General features: G+C 33.9%; 1 protein-coding gene across 1 annotated transcript in view; it reads left to right on the top strand.

Moving 5' to 3' along the window:
* Positions 1-22,818, top strand: part of myom1b (myomesin 1b) — a 43,930-nt gene that overhangs the window by 7,993 nt on the left and 13,119 nt on the right. Inside the window, exons 4-20 of the mRNA XM_016293201.1 lie at positions 2,683-2,840; positions 5,335-5,427; positions 5,514-5,602; positions 6,954-6,967; positions 6,999-7,020; positions 7,175-7,198; positions 9,248-9,406; positions 11,216-11,377; positions 12,540-12,681; positions 14,033-14,229; positions 14,306-14,359; positions 16,867-16,991; positions 17,533-17,716; positions 19,541-19,715; positions 21,186-21,307; positions 22,095-22,102; positions 22,188-22,314. Of these exons, the coding sequence (XP_016148687.1) occupies positions 2,683-2,840; positions 5,335-5,427; positions 5,514-5,602; positions 6,954-6,967; positions 6,999-7,020; positions 7,175-7,198; positions 9,248-9,406; positions 11,216-11,377; positions 12,540-12,681; positions 14,033-14,229; positions 14,306-14,359; positions 16,867-16,991; positions 17,533-17,716; positions 19,541-19,715; positions 21,186-21,307; positions 22,095-22,102; positions 22,188-22,314 (1,855 nt within the window). The remainder of the gene's footprint in view (positions 1-2,682; positions 2,841-5,334; positions 5,428-5,513; positions 5,603-6,953; positions 6,968-6,998; positions 7,021-7,174; positions 7,199-9,247; positions 9,407-11,215; positions 11,378-12,539; positions 12,682-14,032; positions 14,230-14,305; positions 14,360-16,866; positions 16,992-17,532; positions 17,717-19,540; positions 19,716-21,185; positions 21,308-22,094; positions 22,103-22,187; positions 22,315-22,818) is intronic.

The raw sequence follows: 22,818 nt of genomic DNA, 5'->3' as shown, positions 1-22,818 counted from the left end.
GTAATGTCTGTTGAAACTTGTATGTCATATTTAAATATATTTGTATTTACACATTTGTAATGATAAAGTTGCAATGTATTATATTTAAAAGATTTTAACTTTAAATGTAATATCAAGTAACACACTACAGTTAAAATTGTAATCAAGTACTTGACGTACTTTAGTCAACACATCAAAATAAGTGTACTTCTTTAAAGCAGAACAAAAGATTCAAACAAAGATTTAAAATATACTTTAAAGTACAATTTTTAATTTGACATTATTAGTCCCTTTTTAAAAGAGTACTTAAGTGTGTTCAGAAACAGTCATGAAAGTGTCTCTTAATTCACTTAAGTGTTTCATTTCATTAATATTATATTATCTGCACATACAATTTTCTAAAAATATTCTTTTAAGATTTGAAGCACAGCACAAGTGCGCATTCAGTACAATTAAGTGCACTTCTTTTTCACAAGGGTAGAAATCAAGAGTACAATCTCCTAACCCTGTGTATTAATCTTCAGCGTATAACTCAATTGACTCCAATGGTAACTCAAATTGTACATCTGATGGATAACAAAACAGTCAAAAACATCCCATTTAGATGTAAATAGACATTCATTTTATTCAGAAATTGTAGATTATTTTTAGTAGTGCAGCAACATTTTATGATTTAAGCTTTTATTTAAAAAAAAACCTCATACATTTGCAAACTGATTTGGCCCATGGGTTACACTTTATTTTAAGGTGCCCTTGCTACTGTGTAATTATACAGTACTGAGTAATATTAATTAACTACATGTACTGTGTTAAGATTAGGGTTAGGGTTTGTTTTAGGGTTACTTGCATAATTTATTGTTATTACAATAGTAAGTACATGTACATGTGTAACAAGGATACCTTAAAATAAAGTGCTACCAGCCCATGTTACTAAACACAAAGGTAAAAATACACACTCAATTAACAAATTAGTTTTATTGTTTCAAGTCATTTACTATTTGAAGATGGGAATTTTATTGTTTGAACTAATTGTGCAACAGAAGATGCATTTGAGTTTGCTTTGATTGGAGGCTTTGAGGAACACTATTAAACTCATGCATACTGTATGTTCCCTATTTTTAGATAGAAAAAGAAAAGCAAGAAAGTATCACGACACAAACTTTATTTAGTTCTGATCCTGGGGCCAACAAACCGTGCCACCGTGGTGCTGGATTTCAAGGGTTGTAATGTTTTATGTGGTTGTGTGGTGTGTGGTGTGTTAATCTGTGGTGTGTGTTAAAGCGACTATGAAACTACTGTTGTTGACAAGTGATGTGCTGATCATCGCTGAGGGAATCCTCAAGGAGATTATATTTACACTGACACGACTGGACAAATAAAACCAATGATTCTGTTGAACAGCCTGAGTCTCAATGGACACATTATAAATGCTTAATACATTTCGTGCAAATATTTTGTGAATCTGTTATAAATAGAAGATGCAAATGGAAGAATCACATTCATTTTTACCATGCATTACTGTAATTGCTCTGGGTGGATTTTCTCTTTGTAAACAATCATCTTTTGGTAAGTCACCATAACATTCTTTGTCAAAAAGAAGTGCACTTAATTGTATATAAAAATATATACTGTAGGTATATAAATATTTAATTATATAAAAAACTAACTGCAGATAATATTAATGAAATAAAGGTCAACTTAGTGACTTAAAGAGACACTTTAATCACTGTTTCTTAACACACTTAAGTACACTTTTAAAAATTGCACTTTTTAATAATGTAAAATTAAATGTTTCCAAAATTAAGTACACTTATTTTGATGTGTTGACTAACAAAAGTCACTTATTTTAATGTGTTGACTAAAGCCCATGTAAAGTACTTGATTATAATTATAATTTTAACTGTAGTGTATTATTTAATATTACATTTAAAGTTAATATATTTAAATGTACTAAACTGCAAATGTATTTAAAATTTCAATAGAAATTACATTAATATTTTAGTTTACCATAAATGCTTGTCAGTACATTCATCAGTACTTTAACCTTATTTCAAAGACAATAGAAGTAGTTACTTATAAATCAAATTTCATATAAAATGTACACTTAAGTCCTACTTAAGTGAGTTAAAAACACTCTAAATTTTAGCTAACTGCATTTAATATAAATTTAACCTATAATACATTTTCATTTAATTGCAATTTACATGCAATTATGTGTCCAAAAACATTACATTCAGTTCACACTTAAGTATATTCTTTTCAAGTATATTATTTCTATAATAAATGCTCTTTTTTAAAGTAATGATAAAGTGCACTTCTTTTTCACAAGGGATATTTATGAGAGGAGCTGAAATTTTTAACTTTGCACGAACAAGGTTAGTAACATGTATGATGTTTGATTCTTGTGGTTATATTTTTAGAACAGTATATTTTTTAGAACAGTATATTTTAATATTCATTTCATTGCAATGCCTTGCATTTTAGATTTCCATTGTAAGTGAATTACTGTATACTGTTTTTTTGTTTTTGTTTTTACAAATCAAGGGATTAGTCAAAATATTCTGATGCAGTTTGTATCTTGACATTGTAATTGTGTTTGCTCATAAATGCATAACTTTTTTTCCCCTGCATGTTCATAATGCATTTATGACCAAAGAATGTTGCCACTTTCTGAACACTATATGAATGGCTGCATGTCCTCAGATCTATGAGAACGAAGAGTACCATAAGCGTCTGAACGAGGACAGCCTGATGCACACACCCGAGTTTGTGATTAAGCCACGATCCCACACTGTTTGGGAGAAACAGTGTGTGCGACTGCACTGTACCATCTCAGGATGGCCTGAACCACGCGTTGTGTGGTGAGTTCACACACACAAACACACATGCACATACTTACACAACACATGCACATGTGTACACAAACACACATGCTTAGAGATGTACAGTATACGACTAATGATAGTAGTATTACATAAAGATTATAATGTGATAAGCAGTGTTATTTTAGTATGATTAAGATCCCTATCGATACTTCATTTGTACTGCGTCTGCAAAGACACTATGGGGAAAACTCCTTTTTCTCTGATGACTGAAGCCTTTTCAATAACGCAGTGTAACTGCACAGCCATTGGTTTGTGCAGTAAATTAAAAACGAACCAATGGCTCGGCAGCAGAGCTGCATGAGTCTATAGCGACGAAGCTCGCCAGATCCCGCCAGAATGGGCGGGGCCATCTGGCTATATAAGTGGGCATTTCGCCACTGGATCTCAGACTTCTTCTCCTTCAGTGACGACTTCAAGATCTTTGCTCTATGAGACTCGAAACCCTTCACCGTGGAAGAGCCCAGCAGCGGATCAAGACGTCTCTGCTCATCTGACTCGCCACTCCCCAGCCGTTTTCAGCTCCTGCAGCAGTCACGGTCTCTTCTGGTCCCCTGCCCTCAAATACTATTAGAGCAAATTTCCCACACCGGCTGAGCCCCCGCGTGCCTCACTCTCACCACACAGAGAGGTTTCTCCCTTCCTCTTCTACCACCCAGACCAGTGTCCCTCTGCGGCTGTGAGCGATCTGGTCTTGTTCGGTGGGAGCGAGTGTGACGCCATGGTCGACAGCATGTCGTTGGCTGCTTCTGACGCAGAGGAGCTGCCGGGCTCGTACTACGACCCCGCCTCCCTGCCGTCTGCAGAGTCCAGCAGGGGCATGGATGCCGAACTTTTCCGCGTCCTGTCTAAAGCTGTGGAGGAGCTGGGTTTAGAGTGGTCTCCGCCGGAGGAGCCCACCTGTAGCTGCCTGGATGAGTGGTTCTTTCCTGAGGTCCATGAAGAGCTGACCAGATCGTGGCGCGCCCCCTACTCGACCTGCCTACGTGCCTCCTCTTCATCCGACCTCACGTCGGTCGACGGAGCTGAAGAAAAAGGGTACGACAGACTGACTCCCCTGGATGAGTCAGTGGCCACACATCTCTGCCCGCCCACGACCATCGGCTGGAAGGCAAAGTCCGCTCACCCATCTAAGCCATGTAGGACGAGTTCAGCTCTCGCAGCGCCATTCCCCCTCACCCGGGGATGTGAGCGCCTCTTTCCTCCTCCAGCACAGTTCCCCGGACGGCAAACCCTGGTTGAGTGTCCTCCAGCACCCCCGGCAGTCAGGCTGGGTGGAGCAGTCTGACGCTAGGCTCAGTATTGGTGTTAGCTTGCCCGGGTCTCCGGTCAGCCCCTTTACTGGGCTAGGTGTACATATGGCATATTTTTACAAATTTACATATTTTTGTGGTGAAAGGAACAGCGGCTTGGCTATCACCAGCAGCGATATACTCACCTTTGGTCCTTGCGGGTACCAAGGTCAGTGAATTTGCGCTGGGGACGGTGGGAAGGTTATGGCCTTTGCGTAGCATTTGTCTGACACGTGGTTGCTTGTCAACATTTGTAATGCCATAGGGTTGTGACGGGGTTCAGGTTGTGGTGCTTTCCATGGACCCCTAATGTTGTCACGACATAACTCGAAGTGACCGACTGCTGTCCCCATGCCACAACCTTGAACCATCGCTGGTTGCCAGGGACAAATTCTCATGCAGTACTTTATTATGGATATTTAGATTTTTCAAAATATTTTCTGTATAATATTACTTGAAGTTTTGGCAATTTTGATGTGTTTTTGTCATTTTTATAAATGTTTTGTATTTTTTATTATCTATATAGTTTTTGGTCATTTTTAAGTTATTTAAGTTTATTTAAGTTTTTATTATATTTATTTAAGTTTAAGTTATTTTAGTACATAAAATTAAACTAAATGAAAAAGTTAAAATAAAATAAATTTGAGTTTTTTTATATTTTATGTCAGTTAAACTTTATTTTATTTCGAGTAACAAAATTATTTTGAAATCAAAATTGCCTCCATTCAGGGGACGCGTACACAACACCATTTTCAACTAAAAGCTGAAACATTTTAATGCGTTTTGGCTGTTCGTTTACATGATAAAGTCATTTTAGAAAACTTTTGAAAACAGGTTTCAAAGTGCAAATTTTTGAAAATGATACCGTTATCATCTCCATGTGAAAATACCCAAATTCGTGAAATAGTGACGTCATACATACAGTATTGCGTGTTCTTTACAAACTAACATCGCCAACTACTGGCCTAACATGCACAATGCAGCATTTTTACCTGCCATTTCTTTGTTATATTTGTGAAATGCACTAGCAATTTCTGAGTGAAAATGATTTCAGTAGCAGTTTTTTTAGTGCATTTGTATTTGGATTGAGATGCTGTGGAGGGTAAACTTGGCCTTTTCAGTCAAAAAGCTCTGATGCACTACATTATCCCAAAGTATTTAAATTCGTTCTTCTCTCTTAGGTACAAGAACAATGTTAGCATTGATCCGATGGCCACGCCAGAGAAGTACAAAGTGGAGAGCAGCTACAGCGTCCACTCCCTGGAGATTAACAAGTGAGCGCACATGGACTTCATCCTCTTAAAGCAGATAGAGTGATTTGCAGTGGTCAGGTGTGTAACATGTCTGTCTGTAATTCCAGGTGTGACTTCGATGACACTGCACAGTATCGTGTGTCGGCCATGAACAGCAAGGGCGAGACCTCTGCTTTTGCTTCTGTTGTCGTCAAAAGTAGGTCTGAAATAAATCATCCTAAAATCTTCCTAATGAGAAACACTAAACAGCCGTAATAGCAACGACACTAATGGTCAAATAGTCTGGAATAATTATTTATAATAATTTTTTATGTTTTTGATTAAGTCTCTTCTGCTCTACAATTCAGGACTTCCTTATGAAAGCTGTACATTATGGGTCAAAATTCTAGAATAATTAAAAAATGTTTAATATTGATGAAGACTCTTCTGCTCACCAAGGCTGCATTTATTTGATCAAAATACAGTGAAAACAGTGTGAAATACTGCAATTTAAAAGAACTGTTTTCTATGTGAATATCTAATAAAATGTAATTTATTCCTGAAATCAAAGCTGTATTTTCAGCATCATTCCTCCAGTCTTCAGTGTCACATGATCTTCAGAAATCATTCTAATATGCTGATTTGCTGCTCAAGAAACATTTCTGATTATTATCAATGTTGAAAACATTTGTGCTGTTCAATGTTTCTGTGGAAACTGTAATACACTACCATTCAAAAGTTTGGGGTAAGTGAGATTTTCTTTTTAAAAAACAACTTTTATTCAGCAAGAACACAATAAATTTATCAAAGGTGACAGTAAAGACATTTATAATATATTAGTTTCAACACTGATAATAATAAGAACCACTATTAATATCAAACAATATTAAGTGCAAATAATAATTAATAATAATTGAGCAAATCAGCATATTAGAGTGATTTCTGAATGATTATAATAATGTACGAATAATGTTTTTGATCAAACAAATGCAGCCTTGGTGAGCAGAAGAGTCTTCATCAATATTAAACATTTTTTAATTATTCTAGAATTTTGACCCATAATGTACAGCTTTCATAAGGAAGTCCTGAATTGTAATCTATTAAAAGTACCAATAAATCAATTTACTTACTACCCAATACAAAATGTATTTTAGTATGTCCTATTCATCTGTTTTATTAAGATGGGTTTTAAAGATTTTTTAACTTGAAATGTGTAAAAATGACCTGGTATTGTTCAAATCCAAAGATTAACACTTTTACTTGGCATCTACATTCATGGTTTTTTTGTATTCATTGCCATTACTTATGTCCCACTGATGGTCATAAATATGGCAGATCAGTCGAAAAAGTCAAATATAGAGTGAGTGAAATATATGAATAGTGAGTCATTCAAATTCTGCTTACAGTTTCATTAGAAGGAATAGTTCAAGAAAATGCGTAGTTTCTGTTTGGGAAGGTCACTTGCTAAGTGTTTCAAAAGGGGTCATAAGGGGATCATAAGGAAAACATTGTCCAATTATCTGATAAAACATGAAAAATCTTGTTGTTTTGTGTGATATGACATTTAGGATTCAAAGGAGAAATTGATTTTCTTCTCATTCTGAAATGAGAAGTTTCTGCCATCTCCCAGACTCCGTAAGTATTTCAGTATAAAACCTGATACTTAATTGCTCTCTTTCACAATTTCTGTATGTGTGCTTTGCTGAAGTGTGTGAAGCCGTGAGCATGAGGCTAAAGTTTTTCATGTAAGCTGGCTAATGGCTATTTTGTTTCCGATTCGCTGGTGCAGAAAGCAGAAAGTTCGGCTTCAAAGGTAACCTTGGTGAAGGTTTTTCTATAATGCTCTTTTAATGTTTCAGTCTCGTCTGGTTTCCCTGATCATCTTATATGCATGATCGTCTCCTCTCATTGTTTTACTCCTCTATCTTGATGAATTTGTCTAATATAGATAACATTCAGGATTGCTTTGATAAGTTACATGCAATGTGCTGGATTAGTATCCATTTTTAAACATGGAATTGCTATTATCCCAATATTGCATGTTTGTCTTGAAAAATAAAACATAAAATCGTTCAACATTTAAGCTTTACAATAAGGCCAGTATTACATTACTTGATAGAGTCAGTTTGGAGAATAAAAAAGAACTGTTGAAAAAATATTAAATGCAACTTTCTAACGAGTATCACAGAAAATATTTCCATCACTTCTCATAACAAAAAACAAACAAAAGCATGTTTACTGTAATGCACTTGCAATGTAAATCTAGAGGCAACTGGACCCTTAAACTTCCATTGTAAAGTGCATTACTGTAAACATTTTTATTTTTGTTTGTTATATGTAACCTGGAATATTCCTTTAATATTCCTTCATATTCCTTTAAAAATGTAAAAAATATTTCAAGGCAGACTAGACAAGGCTTATTATGGAAGCTCGTTTCCACCATGGGATAAAAAAAAGAAGGTAATTAAGACCTTTTATCTCACAATTCTGAGAAAAAAAAAGTCAGAATTGCAAGATATAAACTCAGAATTCTGACATTTTTCTCACAATTCTGAGTTTTCTTTCAATTTTGACTTTTATTTAAATTCTGATTTTACATCTCGCAATTCTGACATTTTTTCTTGCAATTGCGAGTTTATATCTTGCCATTTCAACTGTTCATCTCACCAAGGCTACATTTATTTGATAAAGAATACAGTAAAAAAAAGTAATGTATTTGTTTTCAAAAATTATCTATTTGTTTTCTACTCTAATATATATTTTACATCGCACAATTCTGAAATTTTTTCTTGAAATTCTGACTTTTTTTTTTTACTCAGAATTCAATTTTTTCTGTCGCAATTCAACTTTTTTTTTACTCAGAATTCAATTTTTTCTGTCGCAATTACGACTTTTTTTTTTAACTCAGAATTCAAATTTTTCTGTCGCAATTCAACTTTTTTTTTACTCAGAATTCACATTTTTCCATGTCGCAATTCAACTTTCTTTTTACTCAGAATTAAATTTTTTCTGTCGCAATTCCGACTTTTTTTTTTACTCAGAATTAAAATTTTTCTGTCGCAATTCAACTTTTTTTTTACTCAGAATTCACATTTTTCCATGTCGCAATTCAACTTTTTTTTTACTCAGAATTCAAATTTTTCTGTCGCAATTCTGACATTTTTTTTTTACTCAGAATTCAAATTTTTCTGTCGCAATTCCGACTTTTTTTTTTTACTCAGAATTCACATTTTTCCGTGTCACAATTCTGATTTTTTTTTTTACTCAGAATTCAAATTTTGCCGTGTCGCAATTCCGACTTTTTTTTTTTTTTTAATTCAGAATTCAAATTTTTATGCAGTTCTCGCAATTACGAGTTTATATCTCGCAATTACGACTTCTCGTCTCAGAATTGCGAAACATGGGTGAAACGATGTGGAAACCAGCGTCCATACTGAGGACATTAGATTTCTTGCATAAATATCTTGTCTTTATTATTTCCATTTCCAGTTTCTGTGTGTGTATTTGTATTCATCTTCATGGAAGTGTCTCTGTTTTCTATTCTTTGTTTGTCTCAGTACTGTCAATGCAAATGTCTTCCTAGTCACTAGCATTCACCGCTCTTTTGTTATCTTATTGTGTTTTTTATGAATTTGTTTTCCACCTAAATGATGCCTGCTGTCAGTCTCCTTTCAATTATTGATGATGTTCATGTGAAAAGTTTCATTGTACTTTTCATTGTACATGAACTGTGTGTTTCATTATAAATACGTGCCTATATGTATGCATCATTTTCCACAAGGTGAATGAATCCTGGAGTCTTACACATCAATACTGTATTTTCATAAAACAAAGCTGAATTTAATGTGCGTGTGCACTGCAGCACCTTGTCTGGAGTATGGAGTGACATTCGAGACGCACCTCGTGGAGAAGTTTGGGGTGTCTTTTGGACGTGAGGGTGAGACGTTGAGTTTTGGCTGCTCTGTTATCATCTACCCGTCACTGCAGCGCTTCCAGCCTGAGATAGAGTGGTACAGAGATGGTAAGACTGTGATCTCTGATAGTGTCTCTCGCAAAATTGAGCGCTCATCAAATTACTGATATTTGTGCCATTATTTAACGCCCCAAAAAAGCATGTCTTAAAGCCGACACTAACTTGCGCTGCTCTTGGTAGATTGCGCTGGTCATTATGGAAATGATTTGGTTGCGTCTGTGTTCTTTAATGTGCATATTGTAAGTAAATCACACGTAGAATTTTCCCATCAGCACTTTTATGCAATTGCGCTCTAACGCTAATTTGCCCTGTTTAGTAAATCTGGCCCCAGATATTATTGCTAATATTGGCCAATCCTGATATCAATTTACAATGCATATTTAATCTTTACTTCTTGCAAATTGGTGTATACATTACCAGTCAAAAGTTTGGAATATTTACGATTTTTTTATGTTTTTGAAAGAAAGCTCTTATGTTCACCAAAGCTATATTTCTTTGATAAAGAATACAGTAAAACAGTAATATTGTGAAATACTATTACAATTTAAAATATCTGTTTTCTATGTGAATATATTGTAAAATGTAATTTATTTCTGCGATCAAAGCTGTATTTTCAGCATCATTACTCCAGTCTTCAGTGTCACATGATCTTCAGAAATCATTATAATACGCTGATTTGCTGCTCGATTATTATCAGTTACTATTGGTACTCTTTTTTTAAATAATGGTTCTGATTATTACCAATGTTGAAACAGTTGTGCCACTTCATATTTCTGTGGAAACTGTGTAATATTTTATTTTTCGGGATTCTTTGATGAATAGAATGTTCAAAAGATTCAAAAGATATTTTAATATAAATCTTTTAGAACATTATAAAGGTCTTTATTGGCACTTTTGATCAATTTAATGCATCTTTGATGAATAAAAGTATAATTTTTTTATTTTACTTGGTAGTGCAGCACAGCTGTTTTCAGCATTGTTAAACATTGAAATGTTTCTTAAACACCAAATCAGCATATTAGAATGATTTCTGAAGATCATGTGACACTGAAGACTGGAGTAATGATGCTGAAAATTCAGCTTTGATCACAAGAAATCAATAGATTTTTTAATAAATTGTTCACATAGAAAACAGTTATTTTAAATTTTAATAATATTTCATAATTTTACAGTTTTTACTGTTCTGATTATTACCAATGTTGAAACAGTTGTGCCACTTCATATTTCTGTGGAAACTGTGTAATATTTTATTTTTCGGGATTCTTTGATGAATAGAATGTTCAAAAGATTCAAAAGATATTTTAATATAAATCTTTTAGAACATTATAAAGGTCTTTATTGGCACTTTTGATCAATTTAATGCATCTTTGATGAATAAAAGTATAATTTTTTTATTTGACTTGGTAGTGCAGCACAGCTGTTTTCAGCATTGATAATAATTTAGAAATGTTTCTTAAACACCAAATCAGCATATTATAATGATTTCTGAAGATCATGTGACACTGAAGACTGGAGTAATGATGCTGAAAATTCAGCTTTGATCACAAGAAATCAATAGATTTTTTAATAAATTGTTCACATAGAAAACAGTTATTTTAAATTTTAATAATATTTCATAATTTTACAGTTTTTACTGTACTTTTGGTCAAAAAATGCAGTCTTGGTGAGCATAGACAAATTGGAAATTTTTATATTAAAAAAATAATATTTTTATATTCAAATTTTTCAAATATAATTTTTGTGTCATTCAGAAACATAAAAACTTTAGACTGTATATTTTCCTTTATATACTAAAATGCATTTTCTTCCTATAGTGACACATTCTGTAATGCATGGATGTGTTTGTGTGTGTTTTAGATAAACTGCTGGTGCCGTCAAAATGGGTTCAGATGCACTGGAGCGGCGACAGAGCGACACTCACTCTCTCACACCTCAACAAGGAGGATGAAGGACTCTACACACTTCGCGTCATCACCAAATCTGGCTTTGAGACACATTCAGCGTATGTCTTTGTCAGAGGTGAGAACCAATACACTCAGCTATTTCTAATTGAGCCTGCTGCATTATTACAGGCCAAGATATTCATGCTGGTAATATTGTGACACACTCTTTTGGCTTGTACAGTGTGTGAGATTTACATGTCTCTGTAAGCCTCCCTTCCTAGCTCATGTTTCTTTCTAAATTTATCATGCTGTGTCTGTGCCGTCATGACATTCAGATGAAGTAGCTGTGAAACTGCCTCGACGAATGAAGTTCTCAACACTCCCCTAGTTAAAATACTACAATAATACACTTTATAAAACTTCATTTGCATTTAGATTTTAATCAACAACACTGTACCATGCTTTGTGAAAAAGAAGTACACTTTAGCATACTTTTAAAAAGAGTACTTAATTATACATTTGCTATACAAGTAAACAAAAAAACTGGTGCAGAAAGTTTTCACGAACAATTACAAAGAATTAAATGCAAACTTTTTAAGTAGAAACCTGATATAGTGAACACACTCCAATAATCTTTATATGCAACTTTGAAAAATCTTTTTTTTTTTTTTTACAGTTTATATATATATATATATAATGTAAGTGCAAACTGAATGCAATGTTTTCAGACATTTAACTGCAAAAGTTAATTACAGTTAAATTATAATTTGTAGTAAATGCAGTTAGCTGAACTTTTAAGTGCTTTTATGATCCACTTAAGTAGGACTTATATGTAATTTTAATAATAACTTTGAAATATAGTTGATGTGTAAAAGCAGGTTCAAGCTTATATGGTAATTAAAATATACTTTGCATGTATGTTAGTCTACACATCAAAATAAGTGTGCTCCTTTAAAGCACAACAAAATATTATTAAAACATAATTTAAACAGTAAAACTTAATTTGACATTATTACAAAGTACACTTTTTAAAAATGTATTTAAGGGTGTAAAGAAACACCCATGAAAGTGTCTCTCTTTAAGTCACTTAAGTGGCCTTTTATTTCATTAACATTATCTGCAAGTACAGTTTTATAAAAAATATGCTTTTAAGATTTGAATTAAACTACAAGTGCACATTTAATACAAAATAAGTGCACTACATTTTCACAAGGGATGGCATGCAGTTGCTTGATGTAAACTCATTGCAATTGCTTAAATGATTCATTTAGACTTTATTTCATTTGTGTGTTTGTTAGATGCTGATGCAGAGGTTGCTGGAGCTCCTGGTGCACCTTTAGATGTTCATAGTCTGGATGCTAATAAAGATTATGTCATCGTTACCTGGAAGCAGCCTGCTGTGGATGGAGGAAGCCCCATTTTGGGATATTTTGTTGACAGGTCACTGCATCTGTATACAGACAACACACAAGATCAAATAAAAAGCTCTAATGAAGATGTTATCCATATAGATTTCTAATGTATAATCGTCCCCTTGGAGTTATAAGGTTCTATCTGCATTCCGAGTAGTTCTGAGATATTGAGCTTCAAAGATTTTTGCATTCCATTCGACTGTGTAGATATAAATAAATAAAATAAAAAGTCCCAAAATGTACACAACATTAAAAAATCTATCACATAGTGTAAATAAGTTGTCACAGAATAAGGATATGTGAATAACTCAATTTTGACAAAAATGCCAGATAGAACCTTATAATTCCAAGGGGACGTAATGTAAATAAACATCATATAGGCCAGAAACACTAAATCTCATATCACCGGAAAATCCAGCTGAAACCAGCATAACGCAGTTTACTCTATATAACATCAGCTGGTTTTCTTTAGAATCTAGTTGTCGATGGATATTGAAAGTAGCTTAGCTAGAATATGGAATTATTTTTTACTATACCTTTTGATCAAACTGCAAAAAGTGTCTTGTTTTCCAGTGCAAACCTCTAAAGATTCTTAAATCAAGATACAAAAGCAAAATGATTTAAGGGCCCGGTTTCACAGACGGGGCTTAGAGTAAGCCAGGATTAGATCAAAGTTTAATTAGGACATTTAAGCAATTTTTATGAAAGTGCTTAGAAAAAAACATTACTGGTGTGCATCTCGAGACAAAACAAAGGCTCTGATATATTTTAAGATCAGTCAGTGCAAGTTTCTTTCAGTTGAAACAGCTCAGACTTACAGTTTAGTCTAGGACTAAGTTTAAGCCTTGTCTGTGAAACCGGGGGAAGAAGTCTTATTTTCTGAGAAACTGATTAAAATGAAGTGAGTTTATGTTTGAAAAAGAACAAATATCTGCAAGTGGGCTCAGAAAAATCAACTTAATTCAAAGGGAGATTTCATGCTAGATTAATATCCCATTGACAGATATTTGTTCTTGTTTTAAGCATAAACTGACTTAATTTTGTTCAATTTCTCAGAAAACAAGACTTCATATCTTCATTTTGCATCTAAAGTAAATGTATATTAATTTAAGGATGTTCAGATATTTGTATTGGAAAACAAGACAACCTACTGAGGAACCTACTATATTTATTTTTTATTTTTGCTTTGAATGCAACATTTAATGCCATGACTATGAAGACATACTGCTTTTATTTGAGACCTTTTTAAGGCCTTAATTTATGGAAGGGAGAATTAGGACTTTTTAAAGTAATTTTTAAAACCAACAGAAACCCTGTAGAACATCAGATTGTAATTCTTGGTGCATTAAAATGTATTTCCCTCCCTTTTCTCACTGCAGGTGTGAAGTTGGCATGACACACTGGGCGCAATGCAATGACACTCCGGTGAAGTTTGCACGCTTCCCTGTAACTGGTCTCGTGGAAGGACGAAGCTATGTGTTTCGAGTGCGTGCGGTGAACAAGGCAGGCATGAGCCATCCATCTCGTGTGTCTGAACCAGTAGCCGCTATGGACCCTGCAGACCGCACAAGAAAAGGTACAACAAGATCAACAGAGTGAATACACAAAAACTAAAAGCAAAGGAAGCAATCAAATATACTGTTGTTCTGTAGGTCCCTCTGCTCCTTGGACTGGACAAATCATTGTGACTGAGGAGGAGCCTGTGGGTGAGAAATGTCAAATTAAAATGATTAGGGATGCACGATATTATCGGACTGATATCGGAATCAGCCGATAATAGTTTTAAATGTAAATATCGGCATTGGTCTGATATGGAAAATTATGCCGATATGTCTTGCCGATAAGATGAATGCGTTTACTCACATGTGCTCAGGAGGTGCTAGCGATTAGATCAGTTTAGCAGTGTGGCTCATTCTTGAAGAAAAGTTTTGTCTGAATGAGGATTAGATTGACTGTTTGGATCGCTGCATTTAATCTGTGAAAGCACGTATGACGCGTTTGGTGTGTGATAGAGTAAACAGTAATAGCACGTGCAGCGGGTCCTAACGCCTGCTCAGTAATGAGTTTTAAATCCTAGGGGGCGCTGTTGGCCTACTTCTAATTAAATTAAAAGTAAAATAGCCTAAACAAATTACATTTAGACTGTGTTTCTGATTAAATAAAGTAGTAATTGATGTCATAAAATCATGAGTATGTTTTGATTTAAAGGTCAGAAGCTATAGCTTACATGAAAAAAAAATAAAAAACTTGTAAATTAAATAATTTTACATATACTGATTTATACATTAATGTGTAATATGTTTTATTTTTTAAACAAATCACAAGCTCTAAAAGATTTTGATCATTTTTACAACTCTTTTGCTTTAGACCATCTACAAATGTTAAATCTTAAAATAAAATGTTAGGGTTAACACTGCATGTTTCTGGGGAAAAATGCAGCGATTGATATATAGTTTATTTATAGTTATTTTCAAAGCTTCAATGTACTGTACTTGTTTATTTAATTCTAACAAATAAGTTCTTGTTAAAAATATTTTGCTTATAATTTCTGCACAGGAGAGACTTGGTGTTGTTTCCAAACAAAAGGAAATATATCGGTATCGATATCGGCCAAAATGAGTTGAAAAATATCGGATATCGGCAAAAATCCAATATCTTGCATCCATAAAAATTATCTTTTTTTAGGGTTTGCACTGTTATTAAAAACCTTTAAATATAGAGAATACTATAGAAACCACCATAGTTCAGCTAAACATATGATTCTGTAATTCATAATAGAGAGAAACTTAATAATTATGATTATACTCATTTTATTGAGAAAATGTCTCATATTGACCTCCTGTACCATAATAATAAGATTAATATGGCTTATTATCTCATAATAATGAGAATATTAAGGGTAATAATAAGGGCTTAGTGTCTCATTACAGAGAAAATGTCTCGTAATAATGACTTTCTATATCATAATGAGAAACTTTCCCGTAATTCTGACTTTTTCATAATACTGATAAACCTTCTTGTATTTATGAGTTATGAGTATTTATGAGTTAATGTTATAATATTAAAAATATATATATCTTTATTATGACTTAACATCTTATTTTAATGAGAAACTTTCTCATAATGACTTAATATCTCATAATAATGAGAACTGTGATTTCATGTTATGATATTAAGAAAACAAATCTCATTATTATGATTTAGCATTGCATTAGTGAGAAACTTTCTCATAATGACTTAATATCTCATAATAATGAACTGTGATTTCATGTTATGATATTAAGAAAACAAATCTCATTATTATGATTTAACATTGCATTAGTGAGAAACTTTCTCACAATAAGAAATGTTTTCATAATGACATAGTATCTCAATAAAGAGAAAATTACTCAAAATAATGACTTTCCATATCATATTCATGAGAAACTTTCCTGTAATTATGACTCAGTATCTTATAATAATGATACTTTCTTGTAATGCCGTAATGTTATATTTTTAAAAAATCATATGACTTAACATCTCATTATAAGAAACTTTCTCTGACTTGTAATAATAAGAAACTTTCTCATAATAATGACTTAGTATCTCATAATAATGTGAAACTTCCTCATAATAATGAGACATTTTATTGTGAGTTAAAAAATGTAAAATAAATCTTATTATGATGACTTAACATTGTATTATGAGAAACGTTCTCATAATGACTTAGCATCTTGTAATAAGAACATTTCTCATAAAAAACAATTCTTGTAATATCTCGTAATGAGAAACTTTCTCATAATAATGATTGATGAGAAACAAATTCATTATTAAGAGACGTTTCTCATTGTTATGAGATGTTTAGCCATTATGACAATAAACTCTCATTTTAACGAGAACATTTCTCATCACCTGAAAATTTCACAGTTTTATGAGAAACTACGGCATTGTTAAGAGAGCATTTCTCATTATTATGAGATGTTAAGTTAATATTATGAGGAGGTTTCTCATTGTTATGGCTTACAGAGTTTAACTCAACTTCCACAGGGAATCTCTATTAAATAATTAAAAAAATCCTGATAAAGCTTCACAAACATATGGAAAAGTGCATTGGTCAAATACTGTACCTGTATTTTTTACATTTCCTTGTCCGTTGAATTCTCTTTCAAAATCAGTTAACCTACAGTACCAATATCATATGCTGCATTTTACATTTTATCTTGACTTCATGTAGAGGGAGTGGTTCCCGGCAGACCTTGTGATCTCTCAGTCATTGAGGCCACTAAAAACTATGTGGTGTTGAGCTGGAAGCCTCCAGGCGAGAAGGGCCATGAAGGGGTTATGTATTACGTGGAGAAGGTCAGAGAGTAAAACTGAATGTGTGACCCTGGACCACAAAACCAGTCATAAGGGTCCATTTTTCTAAATTAAGATTTATACATCATCAGAAAGCTGAAATAATAAGCTTTCCATTGATGTATGGTTTGGTAGGACAGGACAATGTTTGGCCGAGATACTGGACATCTGAAAAATCGCCTTTAAAGTTGTCCAAATGAAGTTCTTAGCAATGCATATTACTAATCAAAAATTAAGTTTTGATATATTTACAGTAGGAAATTTACAAAATATCTTCATGGAACATGATCTTTACTTAATATCCTAATGATTTTTGGCATAAAAGAAAAAATCTATAATTTTGACCCATACAATGTATTGTTGGCTATTGCTACAAATATACCCCAGCGACTTAACACTGCTTTTGTGCTCCAGGGTCACATTTAACTTCATAACCACTGCCAGTGGCATTTCTATATTTATTAAAGCTTTAGTGTATGTTGAAGACTGTTTGTAATTGGTTTAGTAATAATGTGCGTGTGTGTGTGTGTGTGTGTGTGTGCAGTGTGTGTCTGGCACAGACAGCTGGCAGCGAGTCAACACTGAAATCCCCGTCAAATCTCCACGTTTTGCTCTTTTTGATCTGGCCGAGGGCAAGTCTTACCGCTTCCGCGTTCGCTGCTGCAACTCAGCTGGTGTTGGTGAACCATCAGAACCGACTGAAGCCACCACGGTTGGGGACAAGCTGGGTATGATATATTCAATAACAGCCTCTAAACCAAGCAAAAGATCAAGGAATATTTGATGTTTTCATGAGTATAAAACCAGTCATAAGGGTCCATTTTTCTAAATTAAGATTTATACATCATCAGAAAGCTGAAATAATAAGCTTTCCATTGATGTATGGTTTGGTAGGACAGGACAATGTTTGGCCGAGATACTGGACATCTGAAAAATCGCCTTTAAAGTTGTCCAAATGAAGTTCTTAGCAATGCATATTACTAATCAAAAATTAAGTTTTGATATATTTACAGTAGGAAATTTACAAAATATCTTCATGGAACATGATCTTTACTTAATATCCTAATGATTTTTGGCATAAAAGAAAAAATCTATAATTTTGACCCATACAATGTATTGTTGGCTATTGCTACAAATATACCCCAGCCACTTAACACTGCTTTTGTGCTCCAGGGTCACATTTAACTTCATAACCACTGCCAGTGGCATTTATATATTTATTAAAGCTTTAGTGTATGTTGAAGACTGTTTGTAATTGATTTAGTAATAATGTGCGTGTGTGTGTGTGTGTGTGTGTGTGCAGTGTGTGTCTGGCACAGACAGCTGGCAGCGAGTCAACACTGAAATCCCCGTCAAATCTCCACGTTTTGCTCTTTTTGATCTGGCCGAGGGCAAGTCTTACCGCTTCCGCGTTCGCTGCTGCAACTCAGCTGGTGTTGGTGAACCATCAGAACCGACTGAAGCCACCACGGTTGGGGACAAGCTGGGTATGATATATTCAATAACAGCCTCTAAACCAAGCAAAAGATCAAGGAATATTTGATGTTTTCATGAGTATGGCCTCTTTAAATACATTGTTATATTAGCATATATTAATACATGGCTCTCTGGAATACTTATGGTAATTCTGATTGGTGGACCGCACATCGGGAAAACTGAATCCAGCACTACTTTCATGTCCTTCTTTTCTTGTTTTACACAAATGCAACTAGTGCCATCTTGCGTCTTAATTATTGATAGCTATCAAAATAAAATTAGAAGACTGAAGACTTAAAAATAGTAACATCGAACCTAAACCTAAATACATAAATTTATACCAAACAACAGAAATTTTTATGGATTAAATCAGGTAGAAAAAAACTCATTACGGTAAAAGTTGCTGGTTACCACGTTTTACAGAGCAGTTTTGAAAATGTAATTTTTATAATTGTGGAAATCTTGTAATTGAAAATTTTTAATTTTTTTACTAGTGGGTGCAAGACACTATAGTTAATTTATGTAAGTGAGGATAGCAAAATAAAGTAAACGGTGACATATTCTATCAAAACATTCTTCATACAGTGGACTACTAGTAAAACTGATAAAAAATTTGTGACCAAAAATTTTATTTGACACTTTGACCTTACCATGTTTTGTTGCATACCTTTCTATTAAAGTAATCTGACATTATCAAGATGAATTTGTTCTGGCACAGTTTAACTCTTGAGTTCTTGTCATATTTTATTACCATTTTCTAAACTATAGCGAACAAACTGTGATAATGTGAGAGATGTTGAAGGTGTCCGAATACATTTTGGTTTGATGTGCGATTTTAAAACAATTTAAACTCATATGCATATTTCATTTCCATGTCATTATTTTTGGTGAGTAGTCATGTAAAAAGCAGGATGTTTAAACTTGTTTGTTCATCTCGACTAAAAGCTGTTTGCTGTTTTGCTTTGCAGAAGCTTTGATTATATTACCAAAATAATTACCGCATACAGATAACTGTTGGTTGATCTTAAATATAATAAATTCTATAATAGTTCAATGTTTTCTTTACCTGCCTGCAGATATCCCATCAGCCCCTGGCCGTGTGGTTCCTACCCGCAATACAGACACATCTGTGGTGGTTTCATGGGAAGCTTCACGTGATGCTAAAGAGCTGGTGGGCTACTACATTGAGAGCAGCGTTGCAGGGAGCAACACTTGGGAGCCATGCAACAACAAACCAGTTAAAGGCACAAGGTATAACGACACATACATTGTAATTATAATTAATCAAAACACACAAGCAAGAGTGCTGCTATACTAAATATCACAACTGTAACATGTCCATAGGTACAAGGCAGTGATCACAGTCTAATATTCAGTACAACAGCATGATTCTAAAAGTGATATTGCTTTTAGACAACATTTCCATATTCTATATGGAATAATTAATATAAAGTAACTTACGTTTGAGACACAAATTGGCCAGTTGGTTTATAGACTCCTTCTCCTCCAAAGAAAATAGTTCCAAACGATCCTGAACGATTTCACCTGGATAAACATTCTATGCTTGATTCTGTTTGGTTGACGAGCGTTCTGAGGTGTGACATTATTTTCAGGGAAACGCACGGCTAAAGTAGTTCCAGGCAGGTCTTGAACGCATTACAATTCAACTGCAGAACAACCAAAACCCACAAATACACTGACCAAGCTCAAAACATTGTAAACAATAGGATGAAATTGACTATTCCCCACAAATTCACAGCAAACCGACGGAAAGCACGCTTTCTTTCTTTTCAAACACATAGAATAAAGACACGGTTCGCGTCTTGGCCACATCACCACCTCGAGTGTGCATTATTTTTCAGCTTTTCATCATTTATCTTTACTTTTTTCTCACAATTGTGAGTTTTTGTGAGAAATTAAGTAAGAATTGTGAGACATGAACTCGCAATTCTGAGAACATAATATTGTCAGTCTTTTTTTTCCACCTCAGAACGGGACTTGATACCTCGCAATTGTGAGTTTATATCTCACAGTTTTAAGAAAAAAAGTCAGAATTATGAGAAAAAAGTCAGAATTGCTAGATACAAATTCGCAATTGCGAGAAAAAGTAAGAATTGCAAAATACAAATTCGCAATTGCGAGAAAAAAGTCAGAATTGCTAGATACAAATTCGCAATTGCGAGAAAAATTAAGAATTGCGAAATACAAATTCGCAATTGCGCGAAAAATTAAGAATTGCAAAATACAAATTCGCAATTGCGCGAAAAATTAAGAATTGCGAAATACAAATTCGCAATTGCAAGAAAAAAGTCAGAATTGCGAAATACAAATTCGCAATTGCGAGAAAAAGTAAGAATTGCGAAATACAAACTCGCAATTGCGAGAAAAAAGTCAGAATTGCGAAATACAAACTCGCAATTGCGAGAAAAAGTAAGAATTGCGAAATACAAATTGTCAGAAATTGTAAGATAAAAAACACATTTACCTTTTTTCTTTTTGGAAGTGGCGGAAATGGGCTCCCATACATCTGCAAAATGCAAATTTTTGTGACTGATTGGTGTAAACATGCCATTAGGGACTGAAGGGTTTATTAAATGAACAATAATATAAGCAACAATACAATGTTTGTCTTAGTAAGCTTCACTAATCAGTGCTAGAACTGTTTGTTTGAGGTTTGAATTTTAGGTTGGAACATTAATTTCTGTTCATGTGTTTATGCAGGTTTATCTGTCATGGCTTGACCACTGACGAGACTTATGTTTTCCGAGTAAGAGCCGTCAATGCTGCAGGAATCAGTGAATTCTCACAGGAATCAGAAGCCATTAAAGTTAAAGCTGCTATCGGTAAGTCATTTATACACTCATATTGGTATCATTAAGATCTTTAGAATATGATTTCACTTTTCCAGCTTTCACTTTTTAATTCTGACCACTGTAACGCATTCCACACGTCCTATATGACACATTAGTGTCAAGGCCACCAAACTCTAGCTCCGCTCCCTGCATTCCTCCCAGGGGTCAGGACTTGTAGACCTCCTCTAGTTTGGGTCACAACTGATCCAACATAGTGGTGACTACAAAACCAGCTCACCCGCTCTCCCACATACACTCCTTCCCACTCCCTCAATCTTTTCAAACCCATCCCTTCTGCATGTCTTTCATGCTTTCCATGTCATGACCTTTAACAGCCATGAGACTTTCTGTTGAGCATCATGCTCACTTATCCTTCATGAAACATGCTTTTCTTGAGCACACCTTTTTCTAATCAAAGCAGTACTCTCTGGCACAAAAACTCAATGTGAACAGATACATTTACAATAAAACAGCATAAATTATAAAATAAATAAATAAATAAAAATCCACAGGGAATTGGACTTCATAACAATATATGCAAAGAGATTAATTTAGGAGAGTGTTTTTTTTTATTGTCTCTGTTTGTTTGCTTTTTTTTCGTTGGGCTACAAAGCTTGCAAGAGCTAAAAAATATATTTGTGATTGGCAAAAGTAGTTTCTTATTGTAAAAGTTACACTATTTTTAAAGTAGCTGCAGATATTAGGAAAAATCAGTGCTGGTTAATATATAAAACTAGCCATGAAACATAAATATTAGTATTGTAATTTTACTAGAGAGCTTATAGAGTAAGTACATTTGGGTAATAACAAGCAAAATTATTAGACCATGATGTGGCCAATTTGTGATCTCCAACCTTGTCTTTCTGCCTAGGTTTCAGAGCTAAAGGAAAACATGCTGTACCAGTTCCAGGTACGTGCAGCCAACATGGCTGGTGTGGGCATCCCGTCTCTTCCCAGTGAGACATTCAAGTGTGAGGAGTGGACTATTGCTGTACCGGGTAGGCACAAATGAATTAGAAAAATAAGTATATAATTTTACTTTCCAGAGCTGTAAAGCTTACAATAAGTAATCCTTGTGACAAAAAAGTACACTTAAGTAATCTTTTAAAAAGCATACTTTTTATAAGAGTACTTAAGTGCGAATATACTTACGTGTGAACTGAATGTAATGTTTTCGGACACATAATTCCATGTTATTTGCAATTAAATGAAAATGAATTATAGTTAAAAAGTGCAATTAGCTGAACATTAGAGTGTTGTTTTGACCCACTTAAGTAGGCTAAGTGCTAATCTAATCTAATTCATAATTTTGTCAAACTATTGTCTTTGAAATATGGTTGAAGTACTGCTGAATGTACCGAAAAGCATTTATGGTGAACTGAAATATACTTTAATGTCATTACAAAGTGCACTTAAGTGTGTTAAGAAACAGTCATGAAAATGTCTCTTGTTAAGTACATTTAAGTGCCCTTTTATTTCATTGATATTATATTATCTACAGT

This window comes from Sinocyclocheilus grahami, unplaced genomic scaffold (assembly GCF_001515645.1).
Source record: "Sinocyclocheilus grahami isolate Dianchi unplaced genomic scaffold, SAMN03320097.WGS_v1.1 scaffold300.1, whole genome shotgun sequence".
Taxonomy (NCBI): Eukaryota; Metazoa; Chordata; class Actinopteri; order Cypriniformes; family Cyprinidae; genus Sinocyclocheilus; species Sinocyclocheilus grahami.
Note: the sequence above shows the minus strand (reverse complement) of the source record. Positions and strands in the feature narration are given on the sequence as shown.